Source organism: Dermacentor variabilis, chromosome 3, assembly GCF_050947875.1.
Source record: "Dermacentor variabilis isolate Ectoservices chromosome 3, ASM5094787v1, whole genome shotgun sequence".
In the NCBI taxonomy this organism is placed as follows: Eukaryota; Metazoa; Arthropoda; class Arachnida; order Ixodida; family Ixodidae; genus Dermacentor; species Dermacentor variabilis.
Window position 1 is genome coordinate 215257017 of NC_134570.1, and position 21430 is coordinate 215278446.

Sequence of the window (21430 nt, forward strand, 5' to 3'; positions counted from 1 at the left end):
AAATACGTGGAACGCAGGCAGGGTGATGAAGGGTTAGCTGGAAAGAGCAGCACCTACCTTGAGGCCGCTAATCGGAAAAAGCAGGAGCCCAGGGGACAATGCCCCTTGTCGAGTCCGAATCACGCGGAAAATGACAAAAGGAAGCAGGGAGAGGTAGGAGAGAGTGAAAGGGTGATTATCGCTGGCAATTCAAACCTGGCTGGGTGCTGAAAAGCAATGGTGGAGAGGGTGAAAGGCAACAAAAGAGTGGCGGTAGGGACATTTCCGAGGCGCACACTGGGTTCTGGAGCGAGCGAAAGAAAGCGAGAGTTATGGAGCGAGCGAAAGAAAAGCTCGCTGAAAATGCCCGCGTGCGCAACCTCTTCATAGTAGCAGCTGGGCTAAATGACGTCCTAAACAGGAAAGGGCCAGGACTAGCCCAGCGCTTGGTGAATGGGCTGGACGACTTGCGTGAGCTATCCCCTCAGCTGCAGATCGTGGTGTGCACGGTGCCGGAGGTGCCTGTGCGTGACAGTCACGTACAAAGAGCCGTAGTGGCTGCTAATGAGGCAATATGGAAAATGAGCCGAGAGAAAGGCTTCGAGGTTGTCGAAGTAAACAGGGAAGTGAGAAGTTGTGGTTTTAAACGAGACGGGATCCACTTCAATTACAGGCTAGCACGAGAAGTGGGCTGGCGACTTGGTGGTCGCGCTGTTGCTTTTTTAGGGGGCCCGCTGGCGCTCAGGAGGTCAGAGTAGAAAGTAATGAAGAAGGTCCCCTAGGGAAACATCAGAAGAGCATCGCCGTCGATAACAGAAAAAGGAGGAAAACAAGAAAAAGAGCTCGCCATGCAATAGGCTACATAAACATGGAGGGTGGCAGAAGAAAGGAAAAGAGGGCAGAGATTGAGGAGCAGTTACACAGAGAACAAATAGGGGTGTATGCGGTTACAGAAACGCACCTTAGAGTCTAGGAAGAGCCGGCAGTTATCGAGAATTATGTTTGGGAAGGGTGCAACAGAACTAAGTCGGAAAGAAAGGGAGGGGAGTCGGAACGCTCATCCATCAGGGAGCCAAATGGGAAAGAGTAAATCCACAATGCCAAGAGCATCTTTGGTTATCAGGTAAAATGAGCGGGAAAGAAACTTGGCTGGGCGTTGCGTATTTGTAAACCGAAAAAATTTGCACAAAGAAGAATAAAGAGTTAGTAGAATGCATAAGCACTGATATTAAGGGTTTCGGAAGTGGTGCTGAGATTATCCTATTAGGTGACATGAATGCTCACATACAGAATTTAGATGGCTATACCGACAATAACGGGAAGTCAATGCTGGACCTTTGTGAGCAACATAACCTCGTGATCGTGAATACAGGGCCTAAGTGTGAAGGACAGATCACGTGGGAAGTGGGAAACCGGCAATCTACCATTGATTACTGTCTGATGACAGAAGGAATTCATGATAAGTTGAGAGAAATGTTGATGAGGAAGGGTATAGCAGCATAGGGAGTGACCATAAACGCATCATATTGAAAATGGGATATGTAGTTGGAAAAGAGAGAAAGGAGCACAATATGGCCAGTCCAAATTTGACGGCTGCACAAATAGCAAATATAGTCACTAGAGCCGAGGAAGAACTTGGCAAATGGCCAAGTAAAGAGTGGGAATATGGTGAGCTTCAAAGTGTAATAACGACCGAAATGCGGAAAGAGAAACAACATGTTCGTTGGAAAGGAAAAAAGAAATCATACGAGCATTTCGAGAGCACAGGCAGGCAAAGAAGGCGCAGTTGCCACAGGATGAAGTAAGCAGTAAATGGGCAATATACCGGGAGAAAAAGCCTATGGTTCAAATACTGGTGCAAGCAAAATTAAAAGGTGAAAGTGAACGTTGATTGTCAGAAATACGCGAGAAAAAGGAGGCCGCACCTACAATATTTTGGAACCACATAAAATTATTAGGCAGGAAGTCAACAACAATACAACAACATATTCTAGAGGAAGACGAAAACAGACTGGAAGGAGAAGTGGCAATAAATTACATCCGAAAAGCAACAGCCGAATCTTTCCAAGGCAATGACGAGGTTGTACTTGATGAAAAAAAGAGCATGAAAGAGACCCTAGTGGAAAAGGAGCTGGTGCTGACAAAGGTAAACTGGAAGAAAGCGGAAAAGAAAATTCCTAAGCGCATAGCCACAGGGCTAGATGAGGTTCCTGTTAGGCTGATAAATGAACTAGGACCAAAAGGTAAGGTAGCTCTGGTGAAAGCAGTGGTAAAAGATAGACGAATAACAGACAGTTGGCGACAAAGTAGAATGAATTTAATTTATAACGGTAATGGGGAGAAAGACAGAATTCACTCGTATAGACCGTTGACCATATCATAGGTAATATACAGGCTAGCAATGCAGGCAATCAAATTAAAATTTCAAGCATGGACAGAGAATAATGGCATTTTGGGAAAGCTTCAGAATGGCTTCAGGATAGGTAGGCGTTTGTATGATAACTTGTTTGTTCTTACTCAGTGTATTGAAATATCAAAAGCAGAAAGCAGACCGTTGTATGCGGCCTTTTTAGACATCACAGGAGCCTACGACAACGTAGACCATAACATTTTGTGGGATATTCTGGAAGGGGAAGGCTTAGGTGACGATTGTTTACAGATTTTGAGAGATATTTACCTAGAAAATACCGTTTGTGTTGAATGGGAAGGGATGAGGAGCGAGGAGAAAGTTCATATCAACAACGGACTGAGGCAGGGGTGCCCTTTATCCCCGCTGCTGTTTATGATGTACATGGGGAGGATGGAGAGGGCACTAGAAGAAAGTAATATCGGGTTCGATCTCTCATACAAACAGGCGGGTGCAGTAATAGAACAGCAACTCCCAGGTTTATTTTATGCGGACGACATTGTGTTGCTAGCTAAGAAGCAAATTGATTTGCAACGTCTGGCTAATATCTGTGGACAGGAAGGCAACAATTTAGGTTTGAAATTTAGTGTTACAAAATCAGGTGTTATGGCATTCAATGACAACAGTGAACAGACAGTGGAGATACAGGGCCAAGAAATACCTCGGGTAACAGAGTATAAATACCTTGGTATATGGATAAACGACGGCAATGGATATATGGAAACACAGGAAAAAACCGTAACAGTAAAGGGGAAGAGAAAGGCAGCCATAATGAAGCACAGAGCACTATGGGGATACAATAGGTACGAGGTCCTCCGAGGTATGTGGAAAGGTGTAATGGTTCCAGGACTTACTTTTGGAAATGCGGTTGTTTGCTATAAATCAGGGGTACAATCAGGACTCGACAGGAACCAAAGGTCAGTGGGTCACCTCGCATTGGGCGCTCACGGGAATACTACAAATGAAGCTGTGCAGGGTGATATGGGCTGGACTAGTTTTGAAGTGAGGGAAGCTCGCAGTAAAATTGATTATGAAGATCGGCTGAGGAATATGAAAGAAAGTAAAGGGGCTGGGAGAGTGTTCAGGTATCTGTAGAGGAAAAACATTGATTCACAGTGGAGGAAAAGAACTAGAAAGCTTACCAGCAAGTATGCGGCCTGTAGGGTGGACAACACAGCAACAAAGAAGGTCAAGCGCTAAGTCAGAGAGGCTGAATTAATCGCATGGGTGGTGGAAAGGGAAAGAAACCTGCCATGGGTAGCTACTTAAGAGGAAAAAAAACGAAATCAGGAAAGAAACCATTTATGATAACTCAAAGGGAAGCTCATTACTTTTCGAAGCGAGATCGGGATGCCTTAGAACACGCACCTATAAAGCGAGATATAAGAAGGAAGAAGAAGCATGTGCTTGCTGCGGTAAAGCTAGGGAAACTACGCAGCATGTTTTATTAGAATGTGAAGACGTCTACCCAGCGGTCGATTTAGGCACACTGGCCTCCTTGAAGCCCTTGGGTTCAGAGGGAGCAGTGGTAAAGCAAACATGTCCGCAATAGACATAAGTGAGAGGCGACTGGAGGATTGGTGGAAGAAAAGTAGGGAAACGACAAAAGACGCAGACGTACAAAAGCACAGTTCGCAATAGGGGATCAGAAAATTTGGGCGTGGTAGTTCAGGGTGCTTTTTTTCATTGTTTAAACTATGTAGAATATTAGGCAGTATAGCAGCAAAAGCTTGGTTGCGCAACCCCCCGCCCCGATCCAAAGGGGACGCTCATAACATACATACATACATACATACATACATACATACATACATACATACATACATACATACATACATACATACATACATACATACATACATACATACATACATACATACATACATACATACATACATACATACATACATACATACATACACACATACATACATACATACATACATACATACATACATACATACATACATACATACATACATACATACATACATACATACACACATACATACACACATACATACATACATACATACATCCGTCCGTCCGTCCGTCCGTTCGTTCGTTCATTCATTCATTCATTCATTCATTCATTCATTCATCAATCCATTCATTCATTCTTTCATTCATTCATCCATCCATCTATCCATCCACTACTAAATAATTTGCTGGCCCTCCTAGGCAGTTATCGCATACGCATCATGGCATATCACCCGATCGCCAATGGTCTAATAGAAGATGACTTACCCCATCACCAATCACCATTACCCCATCAGCTTTTTGATAAGAATCATGTTTGCGGGTTCATTTACCGTACATTGTACGTCGTCTAAGAATCCTGCTCGATTGTAAACGTTGCTATATCGGGCAAACGGGGAGGTGCGTCAATGATCGCCTGCGAGAGCGTTTCGCTTCACTATAAGCAAACCCACACTTTCATCTGGCGGCCCACTTAACACTTGCGATTGCACTCTTATCTTTAAGTGCGAAATAATTAAAATATATAGGGAACAGCCCGTGCGGGAAATCTTTGACGCTTTTGCTTAGTCACAAGTGACGACGCATGCGTAAATTCTGCGTCCCTCACGCTATCAACAAAAGAACTGGATTATCTCCGTGGCTAATCTCTATCCTTCTTTTTCTTTCTTTTATGTCACCTTCATTGATGTATTTATATGCTGCTTCTACCAATGAATAAATATTTGCTAGTCAGCGCTCTGTCCTGTGCTCTTTACTCGCTCGTCCTGTGTCACGCTGTTTCTGTTTGTTTTTTCAATAAGTAATCGTTTGCCTTCCGAGTTGGTATGAACGACAAAGCGACTTGCAGTCATGGCGGCGGCGAGGAGGCTATAGAATACGCACTTTGCCACTGTCCTCGATACAGTGTGCAATGGCTGTCGCTAGCGACCGTGTTGGCACCCCTTGACGACAGGCCACTTTCAGAACAGTCGTGAAATGCCGACATGAACTGTCTACGCACTCAAAATTGGCAAAGGCTTTGTGGACCTGTTTATGTTAAGTGGCCTGTTAGAAAGACAATATCCCGTCTTTTTTTTCACGCCTTTCTATTTTTGTCCCGGCTCTTCTTTCCGTCTTTACTTCCCCTTTCCCTTTCCTTATTGCAGGGTAGCAAAGCAGAGGCTTTAACTCTGGTTAGCCTCCTTTCCTTTATGTCATTTGCATCTCTCTCTCTCCCTCCAATGATGAACCAACCAGCCCCTTTGAACACACTACATCAATAGGCTGCGAGCTTCATTCCGAACACTTGGTGCTGCAGAACCACGGCCAACACCGCACCGCATCGCATACTCCCAAAGAGCTGGCAACGTCCTCTCATATTTTCGTCTGCTGAGACTCTGTACGGAAGCCCCTGCAGCGCCCTTAAATCGGTTCACATCGTGTCACCCATCTTACCGACAAACATTTCACCGTGGACTTAAAGGGCCGACAAGACAGTATCTCTATTGATTGCCTCAAACCCGCCTTGGTTGAGAACCCACTCCCTCAGCCAGCGGATAAACTATTTAGCCAAGTGCAGTTGGTCCTCGGCAATCACCAAACACACTTCAACTCCCAGCACCCCGACCCAAACTCCTCAACGTATCGTGCCGGCTACGCGCACGGCGGCTGGCTAGCGAAAGGCCATTGCCCAGATAGCGAAGTGGATGCGTGGCTCACATCACGAGCGGCCGGTGCGAGGTGAGCGGTAGAGCGATCCGCCGAGGAATGTTGGTCAGCTAGGGCCTTCTGCTCATTAAAAATGTACGTTGTTTCTTAATAATAATAATAATAATAATATATGGGGTTTTACGTGCCAAAACCACTTTCTGATTATGAGGCACGCCGTAGTGGAGGACTCCGGAAATTTAGACCACCTGGGGTTCTTTAACGTGCACCTAAATCTAAGCACACGGGTGTTTTCGCATTTCGCCCCCATCGAAATGCGGCCGCCGTGGCCGGGATTCGATCCCGCGACCTCGTGCTCAGCAGCCTAACACCATAGCCACTGAGCAACCACGGCGGGTACGTTGTTTCTTGTGAATCATCGTCATCACTGATATTGCACGCCACAAAGTCTTCCCATAATCTTCCTATGCTCTGTTGCGGAAGAGCAATCGCCCGTCTTGGCCGTTTCATAAACTCTTTTTCGCTAACAATGATCTCAAGAACACTCTTTGTGCGGTGCCATTCTACGTCTCCTCACCTGTTGATCAACGTTTTAAAGAGCGAGTGGCAAGCTGCAGCACCAACCTGTACTTTCATCCATTTACGCCAAAGACGTCAACGGAATGAAACAACCTCCCCGCCCCCATCGTTAGCAACACGGATGAATCTTTCTTCAAGCCTTACGACTGCAACAATGTACAACAGCTGCACCAATCCTATCTGTGAAATCACAATGGCATAGAGATTCATTTAAATAAATGACAAAAGGAATGAATAAATAATCAAAAAAGATATAGCCGCGCGTGCTTGTTTATCTTTATCGGTGACCACGTTTGAGCGCTTCACAAATGTTATTGCGCAACGCAGGACGTGCCTGCATTTACCGGAAGTTTCGGGCATCTTATTGTTGGTTCAATCCGGGGCTGTTTGTTGTCGCCGAACCATGTGTAATCTGATTTCATGTATGCACGACGCAGTGTTCTGGAACCTTCTAGAAGACAGGCGGGCACCAGCAATTACTCTGGAACCTTCGATGACTGATGTATAAAAGCCGACGCGCTTAACCCGTTGTCAGATTTTTCGACGATCGCCGTCTGTGTTCGCCTGTATTGTTGTGCTTTATATGTAGTGTTCCTTTTTGTGTGGTCACAGGTTTGCAAATATAAGGTAGTTTCGTCGTTCAGAACACTATTGTGTTCTATACCGTCACTACTACGTGGCAGCTAGTGGAGGTAGTTTGCGTTCATGTATTGGGCGCCCCCACAAAGCCGTTACCCAAGCCCGAAACCGGAAGACAACACCAACTTCGCCAAGAACCAGCGAGGTAGCCGCAGGCTCCAGGGACTGCACCGGAGCACGAAGTTTTGCCTGAGACGACCAGGAAGATCATCACCAAGTCCACCCCAATGGCAGCCCCGCGTCCCCTATCTGCTGCAACAGCCGAGAAAGCCATCACCCTTCCATGGATCACCGAGTGAAGATCAAAAAAGCTGGATGGAGACATATGAAAGAATCGCCACATTCAACAGCTCGAGCTCCGACAACAAGCGGTGGCATCTATACTTCGCCATAGAAGACGACGTCAGAACGTAGTTTGATGAGGGGTGTCAAGCGAGAGCTCTACGCCGGTTTGATGCGCAACCTGCCCTACACAGTTACTGAATTTGCTTCCGAGGCTACAACCATCGAGCGAACACTCGAAAGTAGGAACAGGCAGTTCAACCGACTCACGCTCCCAACAAACAATACCTAAGTTCAACCAGTGGGCACCGACGACCTACGCCACACCATCAGAGTGGTCGTACGCGTGAAGCTTCAGAAGATGTTGCCACGATCGCAGCCTCAAGTAGCACGCATTACTGACCTCGTCCGAGAGGAGATTCAGCAGTCATTTAAGGTCCCCGAATTGCTGCGGCCAGAGTCGGAAGCGATGACTTACGCCGCCATAGTCCGCCGCCAAATGCCCGCTGCATGCCCGCGCCTGGGCTCCATGACGCCGTGATTCCGTCGCGGGAATGCGCCACCGTCGCCGCCGCCGCACCGCCCGTCTGTCGGCCATTGAAGCGCACCAAGGAAGACAGACATTTTGCGCGTCCCCGACCACCGCCCGCTTTGCTACCACTGCCGAGTCGCCGGCCAAGTGTACCACCGATGCCCCTACCAAGACTTGGGACTCCGAGGGCTCGCCGTCAACGCGCCGCGTCTACAGCTTCAGGAGCGCCCACGTAACATCGCCGACTACCTCACCGCTACTCAGTGGGGTTCTCGACGACCGTCCCGTTCGCCGTCACCAGGCCGCTACCTATCGCCGCAACGGCGATTAAACACTGGCCCAGCCCGGGGCCGGTCTACGAGCCCATATCCGGAAAATTAAAAGCAACAACCGATGGCGGTGCAGTAGCTGTTCGTCGAAGTGACGAAGATCCTCCACTGCCGACGAACACGCCGAAAAGACGATCTCGACAATATATCAACGAGACGCCGCAATGTCGACGAAGCCTAGAAGCAAGGAAACACGCCTACAAGAGAAGACTTGACGACGCAACATTTCAGCCACCCATCAACACGACGCAACCATGATTCGACGCTAAAACCTAACGGCAACACAAGACAAAAAGTCACCGACCTCGACGTGTTTTCGATAGCCACGCAGTCTCTGCCTTAGTGGACACAGGAGCCGGATACTCCGTGATGAGTAGACCACTTGCTGGCAAGTTGAGGAAAGTTAAGGCTGCTTGGTAAGGTCCTCGAATCTGGACAGCTGGAGGAGACTTGATAACACAAAGTGGAATCTGCGCGGCCAGAATTGCCGTTAATGACCGAACCTACCCTGCCGCCTTCGTTATTCTCCAACAGTGTTCACGAGGTCTAATTCACGGCTTGATATTCCTGAACCAACAAGGCGCAATCATTGACCTGAAGTCGAAGTCAATAAAGCGTTGCGAACATCAAGCAATACCACCGGAGAGCTCGCGTAGTCACCGTGCCTTCAGTGTGGTAGAAAATGAAGTGAGCAGCCAGCCCTGCTCCAGCATTTTCATTTTGTCGGCACCGAAACACCTGGAGAGGCGTCATCCAGGGGGACCAACATCTACTGCTCGACCGTGAAATTTGCATCGCACGAGGCACCGCTTGACTGCACGGAGCAAAAAACTAACGTGTTGCTGACAAACTTCAGCCAGGAATTGTCACATCAAGAAGGGCCCGACGATCAAATACACTGAGGAAATTCTCGAAATCTGCAATTCGTTCATCCTGTCGGATTCTGTGGCATCTACCTGGACCACCATATTCCCGAATGAGAATTTGACGTAAATGGAGGTCTCCCCATCAGTAAGCAAGAAAAGCTCAAAGGTCTTGGCCGACGATAGAAAGACTGCTTTTCGACATCATCGAGGATTCGACAAACACCAGTTGCGAAGCACCGCATGATAATCGAACAGCGTGTTCGACCACACCGCCAGAGCCCATGCCCAGTTTCAATGCAAGAACGTGATGCTAAAAGGCAATAAGCCGACGAAATGCAGCGCGACATCATGCAGCCGTCGAAAAGCCCGTAGGCATCTCCTGTAGTCATGGTAAAGAAAAAGGACGAAACCCTGGGTTTCTGCGCCGATTACAATCGATTGAGCAAGATTACGAAGAAAGGTGTATACGCCCTCTCACAGATAAACGACACATTAGAGAGTTTTAGAATAGGGGCGCCAAAGAAATAGCGTCGAAGCCACGGCGCATGCGCGAGACGCAAATTGCATTTGGGTTTTGCGTTGGGAACACTATTTCACCGATTTAGCGGGAGCTCAAATAGCGTTCCCAAAAGCTTTGCGTCAACAAACATGGCGGCACCCATCGAAGCGACGGCTCTAACCTAGCACCAAACTGGGTTCGATTCGCGGTAACACGTGAAGTTCGCCAGCTAGGAGAAATGACTGCAGTTATCGCTTTCTCTCAACTAGCGTGTGTTATGAAGATTGATTCATTAGACGCCGCTGATTCCGAATTCGAGTGCGAATTTAATGGCTAATAGGCCTAACACGGCTAAGCTTGGCTGGTGAAGGCACGTAAAGTTGGTTTTGTTGCTCAAAACTAAGCACAAGTACTTGTTTATTGCTTGAAGAATAATCTCTAAATTGTAATTAAACGCGAATACACGCATGTTAAATTACTGTTCATATCACAAAATGGTATATTTTATTTAATTATTTTTAATCGTTTTTGTTAGACGCCGTAGTGGCGCTGTCAGCGCAAGACGCTATCCGCAAACGCAAAGCCCTATTCTAAAGCTCTTCACTCCTGCGTGCCCCAACGCTAACACCGCAAAGCTCTTTGGGGCCCCAAAATATTGGGGCCCCTATTCTAAAACTCTCTATTGTATCGGTTCTGCAACGCTAAATACTTCTCGTCGACGGATCTCAAAACTGGCTACCGGGAAAAAAAAAGAAAGAAGAAAGCTCGACGAGCGGGATCGCGAAACGAGTGCCTTCATCACGCCGGACGGCGTCTATGAGTTCAATGACATGTCATTCGGACTGTGGTCGGCTCCTAACGTTCCAGCGCGTGATGGACAAAATGCTAGCGGGAAGGAAGTGGCAGACCTGCCTCGTCTACTTGGAAGATGTCGGTGCTTTTTCTGCAAGTTTCGACGAGCGCTTGAGACACCATAAAACTCTAGTGAGGACAATCGAGTCTTCCAAAGTCACTTTGAAACCGGAAAAGTGTCACTTTGCGTAGGAAGAGCTGCTGTTCCTGGGACAAGTCTTCAACACGTTTGGAGTACGACCCGACCCGCAGATGACACCTGCCATCACAAAGCTCCAACAGCCCGTCGCCAAGAATGAAGCGCATAGGTTCACTGACATGTACGACTACTACAGGTGCTTTGTCAAGGACTTTCCCAGCATCGCTGCGCCGCTGACACATCAAACAAAATGTGATGTAGTGTTCAAGTGGGAAACGTGGCAGGCCGACGCATTTTGAGAACTCAAACGACGTAAGCATTCGCGACTGGTACTCACGCACATGGACGAAGTCGTCGATACGGAAATCCACAGTGACGCCAGTAGACTAGGCCTAAGCGCCGTCCAAGTCGAGAGGAAAGATGGACTTGAACGGGTGATAGAAAACGCTAGCTGTACGCTGTCAAAAGCAGTAGGCAACTATTCTACAATCGAAAACGAATGCCGTGCCACCACAGGGCTACATGAAAATTGCGCCCTTACCTCTATGGCAGACCACTCAAAGTCGTAAGCGATCAGCATGCCTTGGTTTGGCTAGTGACATTACAGGACCCTTCTGGACGCCTGGCACAGTGGAGCCTTAGAATACATGAATATGACATCTCTGTAATTTACAAGTGAGGACGGAAACACTCTGCTGCCGACTGCCACTCCCTGTCTCGCGCTCCCGGGGACACGCCGCCTAAAGCTGACAAATATGACGACGCCTTTTTTTTTAACAATAGGCACAGACGACTTTGTCGAGCAGCGGCGAGCGCACCCCGAGCTAAGCAGTCTTGCTGAGTACTTGGAAGGAAAGACCGACTTTTTCCGGAGGATATTTAGGCACGGATTGTCTTCGTTCTTCAAGCGAAATGACGTCCTTAGTTCCTCGTTGTGGCTGCAGCACTCCGGTGAGAAGTCCTACACGCCCTGCACGACGATCAGACATCCGGGCACCTTGGGTTTTATCGTACGCTTGCAAAAATGCAAGTGAAGTATTACCTGCCGTGACTGACCGCCGACATCGCCCGTTACGTCAAAGCTGGCGTGACTGCGAACGACGCAAGAAACCGCCCACAAGTCCAGCTGCATTACGTCAGCCGATCAATCCACCTAACTGACCATTTCAGCAGATCAGGATGGATTTTTTGCGACCCTTTCTGAGGTCAACATCTGGAAAAAAGTGAATCGTCGAGGCGACCGACTACCGCACCCACTTCGCTGAAACGAAGTTCATCCCGAGAGGCAGTGCAGTAAAAGTGGCGAAATTCTTCGTCGAGAACATCCTGCTGCGATATGGTGCCCCAGAAGTCCTCATCGCCGAAAGAGGAACAGCGTTTGCCGCAGTGCTTACCCAAGCCATTTTGCAATACAACCATACAAGTCACAGGAGGACAACTGCCTAACACACGCTGACGAATGGTCTTACGGAGCGACTGAACAAGACTGTCGCCGTCATTCTAGCAATGTACGTCGATGCTGAACACAAGACGTGAGATGCCGTCCTGCCGTACGTAGCCTTCGCTTACAACGTGGCAGTACAAGAAACAAGAGACTTCGACAACGCTACGTGGAATACCAGCCCGTGACATTGTTTTGGTTTGGACCCTGATACGCCGACGAGGACTCAGTGGGAAACTATGGCGACGATAATTCGAACCTTACAAAATCAGCAGACGTATTGGCGTACTGGACTAGGAGGTCGCGCCACACGGAATGTCGCAACCACAGCGGTGCCGCGCACGATCCTGAAGTGGCTCACGTGGTGCGTCTTAAGCCCTTTTGCGCACGCTGACGAACTTCGTTATTTTGTTGTTTCTTTGCACCCCTTTGTTTACAGCAACGGGCTGAGGCCTTTTAAGATGGGCGTATTCACACGCGTATTGTATATCGTATCGGACGACAACATTTGGCCCCCTAACAAATATCATCGCACAGCGCAGGACGCGCCTGCATGTATCAGAAGTTTCTCGAATGTTATCGATGGTTCCCTCCGCGGTCTGGTTGTCACCGAACCTTGCGTAATGTGATGTTGTGTTTTCGCGACGCGAATGGTATAGAACTTATTGGACGGCACACGGACACCAGCGATTACTATGGAACCTTCATTGACTGATGTATAAAAGCTGACGCGCTTGACCCGCTGATCAGGTTTTTCGACGATGACATACTGTGTTCGCCGCTATCGTTGTGCTTTAAGTGCAGGCTTTTTTGGAGGCACAGGTTCGCCCAATAAAATATAGTTTCGTCATTCACAGTATTGCTATGTGACAATATGGTCTTTAAGGAAATAACTGAACTGACTAAGTAAATCAATTTCCATCACGGTTGTACTACGACTGGAGGGCCGAATTTCACGATATTGTGATTTCAGTAAAAAACTCATTGTTCCTAACTCTTCAGCTGCGCTGCGGGTCTGCTCGCCGCTTTCATAAGGTCTTTCGCAGCTTGCTTCCGAATGAGGACGAATGGCTGACGGTTATATTCATGGTGGACATAGCTGCATATTCAGGTGCTAGCATTCTATATTCTAAAGAACACATTCTTGCGCCAAAAAAGGAAAATAAAGACTTGGGAAGGAAGAGTACGAAAACAAAGATTGAGCGCTCAATCTGTCTTCTTGTACTCTTCCTTCCCAAGTCTTTATTTTCCTTTTTTGGCGCAGCAATGTATTCTTTAGATCCCAAACAACTCGCCCAGCAACAAGTTCTACTCATTCTGTATTCGCTTTGAAGGGATTTCGATGGCGCAACGCAGCAAGTCTATGCCATCGTTGCAACAGGAAGGCATTAGTCCGGAGAGCGCTGAACATTGCTTTTGTCGTATACAATGTATTCCAAACCCTGGGAAGTTTATTGCTTCAAGAAGGATTCCAATCAAGGTTCTTCGCACACAATAATTTAATTCTAAGCCTGTACGTTTTCCATGCCAGTGCCCGAGCATATAGTTATACGTGTGTATTCCTTAAGCGAATGCTCAATGGCGATCTGCCTCATTTATGTTGTAGCACCTCTCTTGCGTTGTCCTGCAGTTTCCTGCGTTTGTTTAACATGTTTCGCCAGGTGGCCCAAGTACATGATTTTTGGTAGGAGAAGTATGTGTGAAAGGAATCAAACCACCGTTATAAAACACTGTTTTACCTGCCTCCGTTATCGTGTGAGTAGAGCGCGAAGGCTAAGCAAGCATGTATGTTCAGGGCTTCTCTTGTCTCCGCCCTCCATTATTCCTCCTTCTTCCCTTCCTCTGTTCAGAACTGGCGCACAGATTTGGGGTTGGACAACCGTCGTAAAATATCTTTATACCTCGAATATTTTATGCAAGTTAGCTTTTTGTTTGTGTTTGCATCTGTGCAGGCTGGTGTCCAAAGGTGGTACATCTTACGCCTGCAAGATTGTGTCCAAGGAGCTGACATCAGCCGTGTACCGCGCCAAGTTCTTGCCACGGGAGCTGAAAATTCTTGCCGCCATCCGCCACTCGCACATTACCTACGTCAGCGAGATCATCGATCTCCCGTCAAAAGTATTCATCATCATGGAGTTGGCCACCGGAGGAGACCTACTGGAGAAAATACTGGTACTGTAAAACGACGCATTGATATGTGCCCCTAATAGACGAAAAAAATATAGCAACACTTTTTGGCTACCTTAATTTCAGGCATTTTATTCCGATAGCAATTATGTGAACACTCCTGGTTCGCTTCTTCCGTCGCCGTAATCTTCCGCATAAAGTCCACAGGTAACACCGTCACCGCGACCCCCACGCTGTATGTGCGAGTGAAAGCATGCGAGTGGAGCCGATGCTCACGGCTGAATCTCGCCCGCGCGAAAGGGAGGAAAGCAGGGAGGAAGCACGCATGTTCTCTCGCGCGCCAGGCACCCAACGTAGTGAGGCACCTGAAGGAATGGGAGGGACGGCGTTCTACTCCGGCTGCAACTGCGTATGTGGGAGCTGTGCGTGGTCACGCGGTTTTAAGAGTGATCTGGGTAGGGGGCAGAGCCTAGGCGCGTCAACGGCTCGTAGCTTTGTGCGTGCTGTTTTTTCTTGGCGCTCAGTTTGCGTCGAAGCGATACGAAGGTAACTTCCCTCAGTGCTGGTGCCGCCTTTGCTGACGCCAGCGTTTCGTCAGCGAATGCCCGCGGTGATCGAATGTGATGTGTTGCTGTTTGCTGTGCGCACTGACCCCATGCTTCATTTAGTTAGCTGGTGAACATCTACAAAGAGTACGCATTTCGGATGGTTGGTGCATGATTACGAGCAGCAAAGAGCCCTAAACAAAAGGACAAGGACATAGACAACAGCGCTGACTAACATCCAAATGTCTTTATTCCTGCAGTCAGCATACATGTACTCCGCCGCTAACTCAAAGCACATAATCAACAGAATTCAGCATGCGCAGGGGCGAACATTGCAATTAAAGCAATAGGAAGGCCATCTCCTTCGGAAGGAGAGAAATAGAGGGAAGGCTTACACATGCTTCGCCGCTATTATGAACATGGAAAGGTTCTGAAATAAGACGTGAACGGTCATTGAGTTATTTTGATATATAGATCACAGCTTTAGAAGACGGCTTGAAGCCGCATTCATTGCAATGAAGTGCTGCAAGCTTCGAATTGCATCTATTTGGTGGTCACAAGACCTGATGAGGGGCGCCTTCATGCAAGATCTTGTACCGCGCTTGACTATCTATGGGTGCGCGAAGTAAAAGGGATGAAGGCTCTAATGAGATTTCGTCCCTTTTCCGCATAGTTTTGGATTCTTTTGAATTGATCATGGAGCATCCATCAGACAACCAGCTGCGTTTCTTAGACTTGGAGCTGTGGTTCTCAAGCAATTATGTATGTTGAGGTTATGCTCCTCGGTCTGATAAGAGCATCATCAGGTCTTGTGACCACCAAGTAGATGCAAACTTCCAATTGCAAGTAGCCAGGCTGAAGCTCGAAGGTTTCCCGTTACCGCTTTTAACTGGCATCGCTTAAAGCCTCGCAACAAAACTTAAAAGAAAGCAATCGGCAGCTACTCAATCTGAGAATCGCTCGCGGCAAATGGTTGTGGCTATCCCATATGTGCGCCAGGTTGCGCATAATCTCGAAAAGGTTGTCAGTAGGGCAGCCCTTAGATTGCCTGTTCACTGCCAGAAATAAGTTAGGTAGCCTGCGCAGTCAAGTCAGTCGAGGGACCGAGAGCAACAAAAAAGTTGTAAAAAGCGGCACACACAAAGGTTTGTTGCTGACTCTTGTGACTGTGAGGTTTAAAAGATTCCTCCTTCATGCAAGCGTTGATGAGGCTATGAGATCGGCTGTCTGCTATCGCAGACAGCCAGTTTTCTATGCGAACACTCCCTGCAGCGCTGCTTCTTTATTATAAACGGAAGTTCTCTCCTGAGGCCGCCGCTAACGGTTATATCTGCTCTCCTGGAGCAGTAGTTAAAAAAACCAATCTATCGTCGCGACGACAAAAGCATCCCGCAACGAAAAAACTGCTCAGCTTTTGCAACATATCGAGCCCCTACGAGGAGAATAACGGAACACCAATGAGGAATCTGCCCCCGGCCCTCTTGCATTTTGCCTCTATCCCGGCTGCTGCCTGACGCGTCCTGGGTACTGGAGGGGATGAGCAGCAGCTACTCGCAGTGTTGTATGCAGGATTATCATAGCAGAGGAACGCCGCAAAGTACCACAGGCAACCTGATAGGAATTAACATTTTACTAGATAACTTAAGATTTATGCGTCCAAATAAGTAAATGGGTATCGCATGCGTCATTGCACTGTACGTTGCCTTCCATCTCTTGCGACAAATAGTTTCGCGGTTTTTATTATGGAGTGCGTGCGGAATTGCCGTGGAAGCTGCGCGTGCAGCAGTTATATAAGTTTGCATCCCAGTACGACGGCAAGACTGAGTGCATATGGTGCAATTCGCTTTAATAATTAATTATTTTTCCTTCGTGCTTCGTTGCTTGTGCGAGCCTGACAGCTCAGCAGGCTGTGTGTATTTGGGCTGTATATGAGGATTGTTTTGTCCTGCAACCCTGTTGTACTCTTTCACAATACCCGTCATGGTGGCTTAGCTACTATGTTATAGCGCACAAGAGCGCGGGAGGAAATCGCGGCCGCGGCGGCCGCATTTCGGTGGCGGCGAAATGCGAAAACGGCCGTCTCCCGTACATTAGGGGGCACGTTAAAGAATCGCCGGTGGTCAGACGTAATACGGAGTCCCCAGCAATGGCGTGACTCATGATCACATCGTGATTTTGGCACGCAAAACCCATGAAATAATTTTGATATAGGGACAGTGCATTCCAGCGAAAAAATGCAACGTAAAATACAGACGCACACAGTATAGAGATATAAAATTAGAACTTGAACAAAAGTGTTACGGGCGCTAATGGGGGGGATGCGGCATAATAATTTCGGGAACCTCTGCCCAGTTTTCCCCGTCAAGCTCATCCTTCATATTGATTTCGAACTCTTGAGTGTAATAAATAACATCAATAAAAAATTTGCCGTTCTTCCACTATGTGAAGAGGGGTGCCAGCGATGCTCGGGATCTGAGGCTCTTCGTGGTCGTACCACCTCGGCTTCACGCTCCTCCACGGCGAGGTCGGCACGTCGGTGACGAGCCCTTTCTTGAGGAGTTCTGGGCGACGTTCATCAAACGCCGCCTGTTATTCGGCCGAACGCAGGAAGCGCGGCCCGCTCCCACTGCCGTTTCTTTTTATCCATTTCAGAATACTGCCGGCCAACGTGGCCCAAGCAGGAGTGCAATTACAATGAAATGGGAAAAGAACAGAAGTAATTTCCAACAACATTCGCACGACAATATTATACATCGGTTTCACAAGGAAGATATTTATCGCACACACACATAAAAAGAACAGAACATAAATAATTTACAACAGTACTTGCACCAGAAATAATTCAACAGTTTGGCTGGGTCGATATTTAACACAACAAGTTAAGTTCAAGGGCTTCGTCAAAGTGTTCAGCCTCGCAAATTCAGGTAGGCTGTTCCAATCCGAAACTGTGCGTGGGAAAAAACTATGTTTAAATGCCTCTGTTTTGGCAAAAATTGGTTGTAGAGAGTGTTTGTGAGTGTTACGCGTTGATCTACTTGTAATTCACTTTAAATATGATTGTGGAGATATATTCTTTTTCGAGACAAAATATTACGCTAGAATTTTAGTCGACAGATTTTTCTGCGTACAGAAAATGTGGAAATGTTATGCGTAATCATGAGCTTAGTTGGAGAATCCACCCTTCCATATTTATTAAATATAAGTCTGATTGCGTTCCTTTGCAGGCTTTCTAAGCACTGCATATCTTTTTTTAGTGGGCACCCCATACAACGGATGCAGTCTGCGATCTAAATCTCATAATGGAATTGTACGCTTGAAGTTTAACATTCACCGTTGCCTTTGCAAACTTCCTTTTTAAAAACAGTTTCCGGAAAGCTGCTGCACAAATTGCGGAGATGTGCGCCCCCACTGTCATATCACTAGAAAGAATAGTCCCTAAATACTTATATTGAGTTACTGCTGGAATCTTAGATTCATGGATAGAGCAAATAAACACGCCAGGATTCTTTTTACACGTTAAATTTAATAACACTGTTTTGTTAAAGTTTAGTTCTATGTCGCATTCTGTGCACCAGCATTCAATGTGGCTGAGAGTTCGCTGTAATAGCTTATGAACTTCATGGCAGATCATTTCTTTAAACCCAATACAATCGTCCGCAAAAAGATTAATACACACTGAGTTGGAGATTACTTGCACTAATCATTTACATATTGTTATGGACTAATGAAAGAATACAGAGGAAGACGAAGATCGCGAGACGCTGGCTGCGGCGTATTGTTGGTGGTGAGCCATCTTATCTACTCGGACTCATCCTGTATATATATTGTAAATACAGTCTTTATATATACTTCCAACATCCCCGTAACGTATTGGTGGGATGTGCGGGGTACCGCGGCTGGAAACGGAGCTCCGCAATGGACGTCGCATCACTGTCCGCACCATTATTGACGGCGAGCCCGCGGGATCAACGTCGCTGCCGCCTCAAACGTCACCGTCGCCACCTACGTCGCTGTCGCCTTCGATTGCGGTTGTGAAACCCAAGGATCCTGGAACTTTCTGCGGCACCGATGGCGCCAACGTTGAAGAGTGGGTGTCTATGTACGGACGAGTGAGTGGAATCAACAGATTGTGCCTTACACTTAAGCTAGCTAACCTGTTGTTCTACCTACGAGGCACTGCAAAGGTATGGTACAAAAACACGAAGAGGAGCTAACCAGCTGGGACCAATGCAAAGAGAAGTTGATGCAGTTGTTTGGCAAAGCAGCCGGCCGTAAAATTGCCGCAAAGCAGGAACTGGCCTTCCGCGCCCAATCCCCCACGGAGTCCTATGTCTCGTACATCCAGGACGTGCTGGCACTTTGTCGTAAAGCCGATCGCTACATGACAGAAGCGGAGAAGGTCGGTCACGTGCTTAAGGGCATTTCTGACTACGCCTTTAACCTGCTCATGTGCAAAAGCTGTTCTACAGTTGATGCCATCATTGAAGAGTGTCGACAGTTCGAGGAGACAAAAAGCCGACGCGTCTTGCAAAGATTCGCCAGACTTCTCAATACTGCTGCAACGTCGACGTGTGAAGACCAACCCGCACAGCAGCATGCGCCGCCATCAGAGGACGTGGTGCGAATCGTTCGACGTGAACTGGATGCGATGGCGCCGGCAGATTTGGCTTCGCGTAGCCCTGATTCTAACACTTTTTCGCTTCCCCTCGTACGAGCCATCGTTCGCCAGGAACATGAAAACATTGAAATACATTCTGTCCGTGCTGTCGCCAATCGCAGAACTAACGAACGCCTTTTTACTATTTTAGCTCCGCCCTGACGCTTCTCTCCTCGCTATCGCAACCCGGCTGAGTGGAGAACTGAAGACGACCAGCCGATACGTTTCAACTGTCGCCGCATTGGCCATGTCGCCCGATACTGTCGCAACCTGTGGCCCGCAACACTCTGTCTCTCGTCCCTTTTTGTGCGCTAAAAACCTAAAAGTTATGAAATACGAACATACCCAAACCTACGATGTTTCCCGGATCAGACAACAACACGTGTGCTTAAAACGTCATCCCATGCATAGAATTGGAAATCGATGCGAAGTTTATCATTCACCAGTGCGACCTTCTTTCCTTGTTCTTTATCAGCTTTACCACTTTGCCAAAACAGTTTTTGTTTCCTTAATGTTTCAATAGAGTAGTCATTTAGCACGGAAATCTGCGTTCTCTTAAGCTATTTGCAGTTGAGTAGCACTTCTTGTTTATCCATGTAATTTTGAAAAAAAGAGATTTACAGGTCGCTTTCCAGGTTGTTTTCCCGGGCGATGTATCCTAGCACTAGACAAATACTTTGCGCCAAGCCTCTCCTCGAATGCCTCCTTGCTTACTTTCTGTCGCAGGGCAGCCTAATTTGCTCGGTCATCTATGTCGCAAACCACAAGATTAGTTCTCCAACCCCTATCTTCCAGCTCTACAAGTTTTGCCTGTTGCAATATGATTGTTTGTTGCAGTTTTTCAACGGAATCGTTAAGGACTTTATGTGCTGTTTCTTTGACATTTGTTTCAAGGTCTGCCATTCGGGTCGAGAAGGAATTGACGCTTTTTTCGGCGTCTTACAACCGCTTTTTAAGCTCTGCCAGATGATCCCTACTAGCCTTTTGGCCCTGTACCAGCGTCTAGAGCATATCAGCATTGGAAGGACCCCAATTCAATTCTACATCGCCACAAGCTAACAATGTGCACACATGGTAACACTCGTTGGCTAATGCAATCTAAGTCCGCGGGCACGGCACAACAACAACGCTTCTTTCATCGCTTCGGTATGAGCGAACACAACTGTCCGGCGTTTTCGCAGAGTCCACTGAAGATTCCGTGTAGGAACTCCACTTTTACACGTTCAGGACTGGCTGATGTGACGCATGCGCTCCGATATCTTGTAGAAAACCTGACGTCCAACTGATTGTCAGATGGGCGAAGTTGCCGCTTCTTCAACAAGCACGCGCAGCGCAGGTATGATTCTGCGATGTCCAAGAAGCAGTGACAATCGGTACCAAAGCTACCTGGAACAATAATACGGGACGTATGTTCAAAGCTCCGCTTCCTGCGATTTCGCCAAACTCACTGAAGAATCCGCGTTGGAGCTGCCCTTTTATACGTTCGGGACTGGCCGATGTGCCGCATGCGCTGCCGATATCTTGTAGAAAACCTGACGTCGAAATGATTGCCAGATGGGCGAAGTTGCCGCTTGTTCCATTAGCACGCGCAACGCAGGCTTGATTCTGCGAAGTCCAAGAACCAGTGACAATCGGAAGCAAAGCCACCTGGAACAACTGAGTTGATATGTTAAGGGCGCGAAAGTAATTGGTTATTAAAATTCCACAGCTCCCAGCACGTCTGCGTTGATGTTTACATTTGCATTTCAAGAGCCAAGATGCGCTTTCACTGCCCAATCTCTAGAAGAGAAAAGTGTTGTTACCATCGAAAGGTACATCGTGGAGCGCTAGAACATAGATTTTCCTGAATCTATATTAAATAAGAAATTCAGAAATAGACAATGGTGACCGGGGACACGGTTAGGGTTGTTACTGCTAATTTTGACAGTTG

The 21430-nt window shown here is 47.5% G+C and overlaps 1 protein-coding gene across 1 annotated transcript in view; it reads left to right on the top strand.

The window, feature by feature from the left end:
* LOC142575019 (testis-specific serine/threonine-protein kinase 3-like) overlaps positions 1–21430 on the top strand; it is a 191388-nt gene that overhangs the window by 22660 nt on the left and 147298 nt on the right. Inside the window, exons 2-3 of the mRNA XM_075683993.1 lie at positions 10784–10998; positions 14124–14343. Of these exons, the coding sequence (XP_075540108.1) occupies positions 10784–10998; positions 14124–14343 (435 nt within the window). The remainder of the gene's footprint in view (positions 1–10783; positions 10999–14123; positions 14344–21430) is intronic.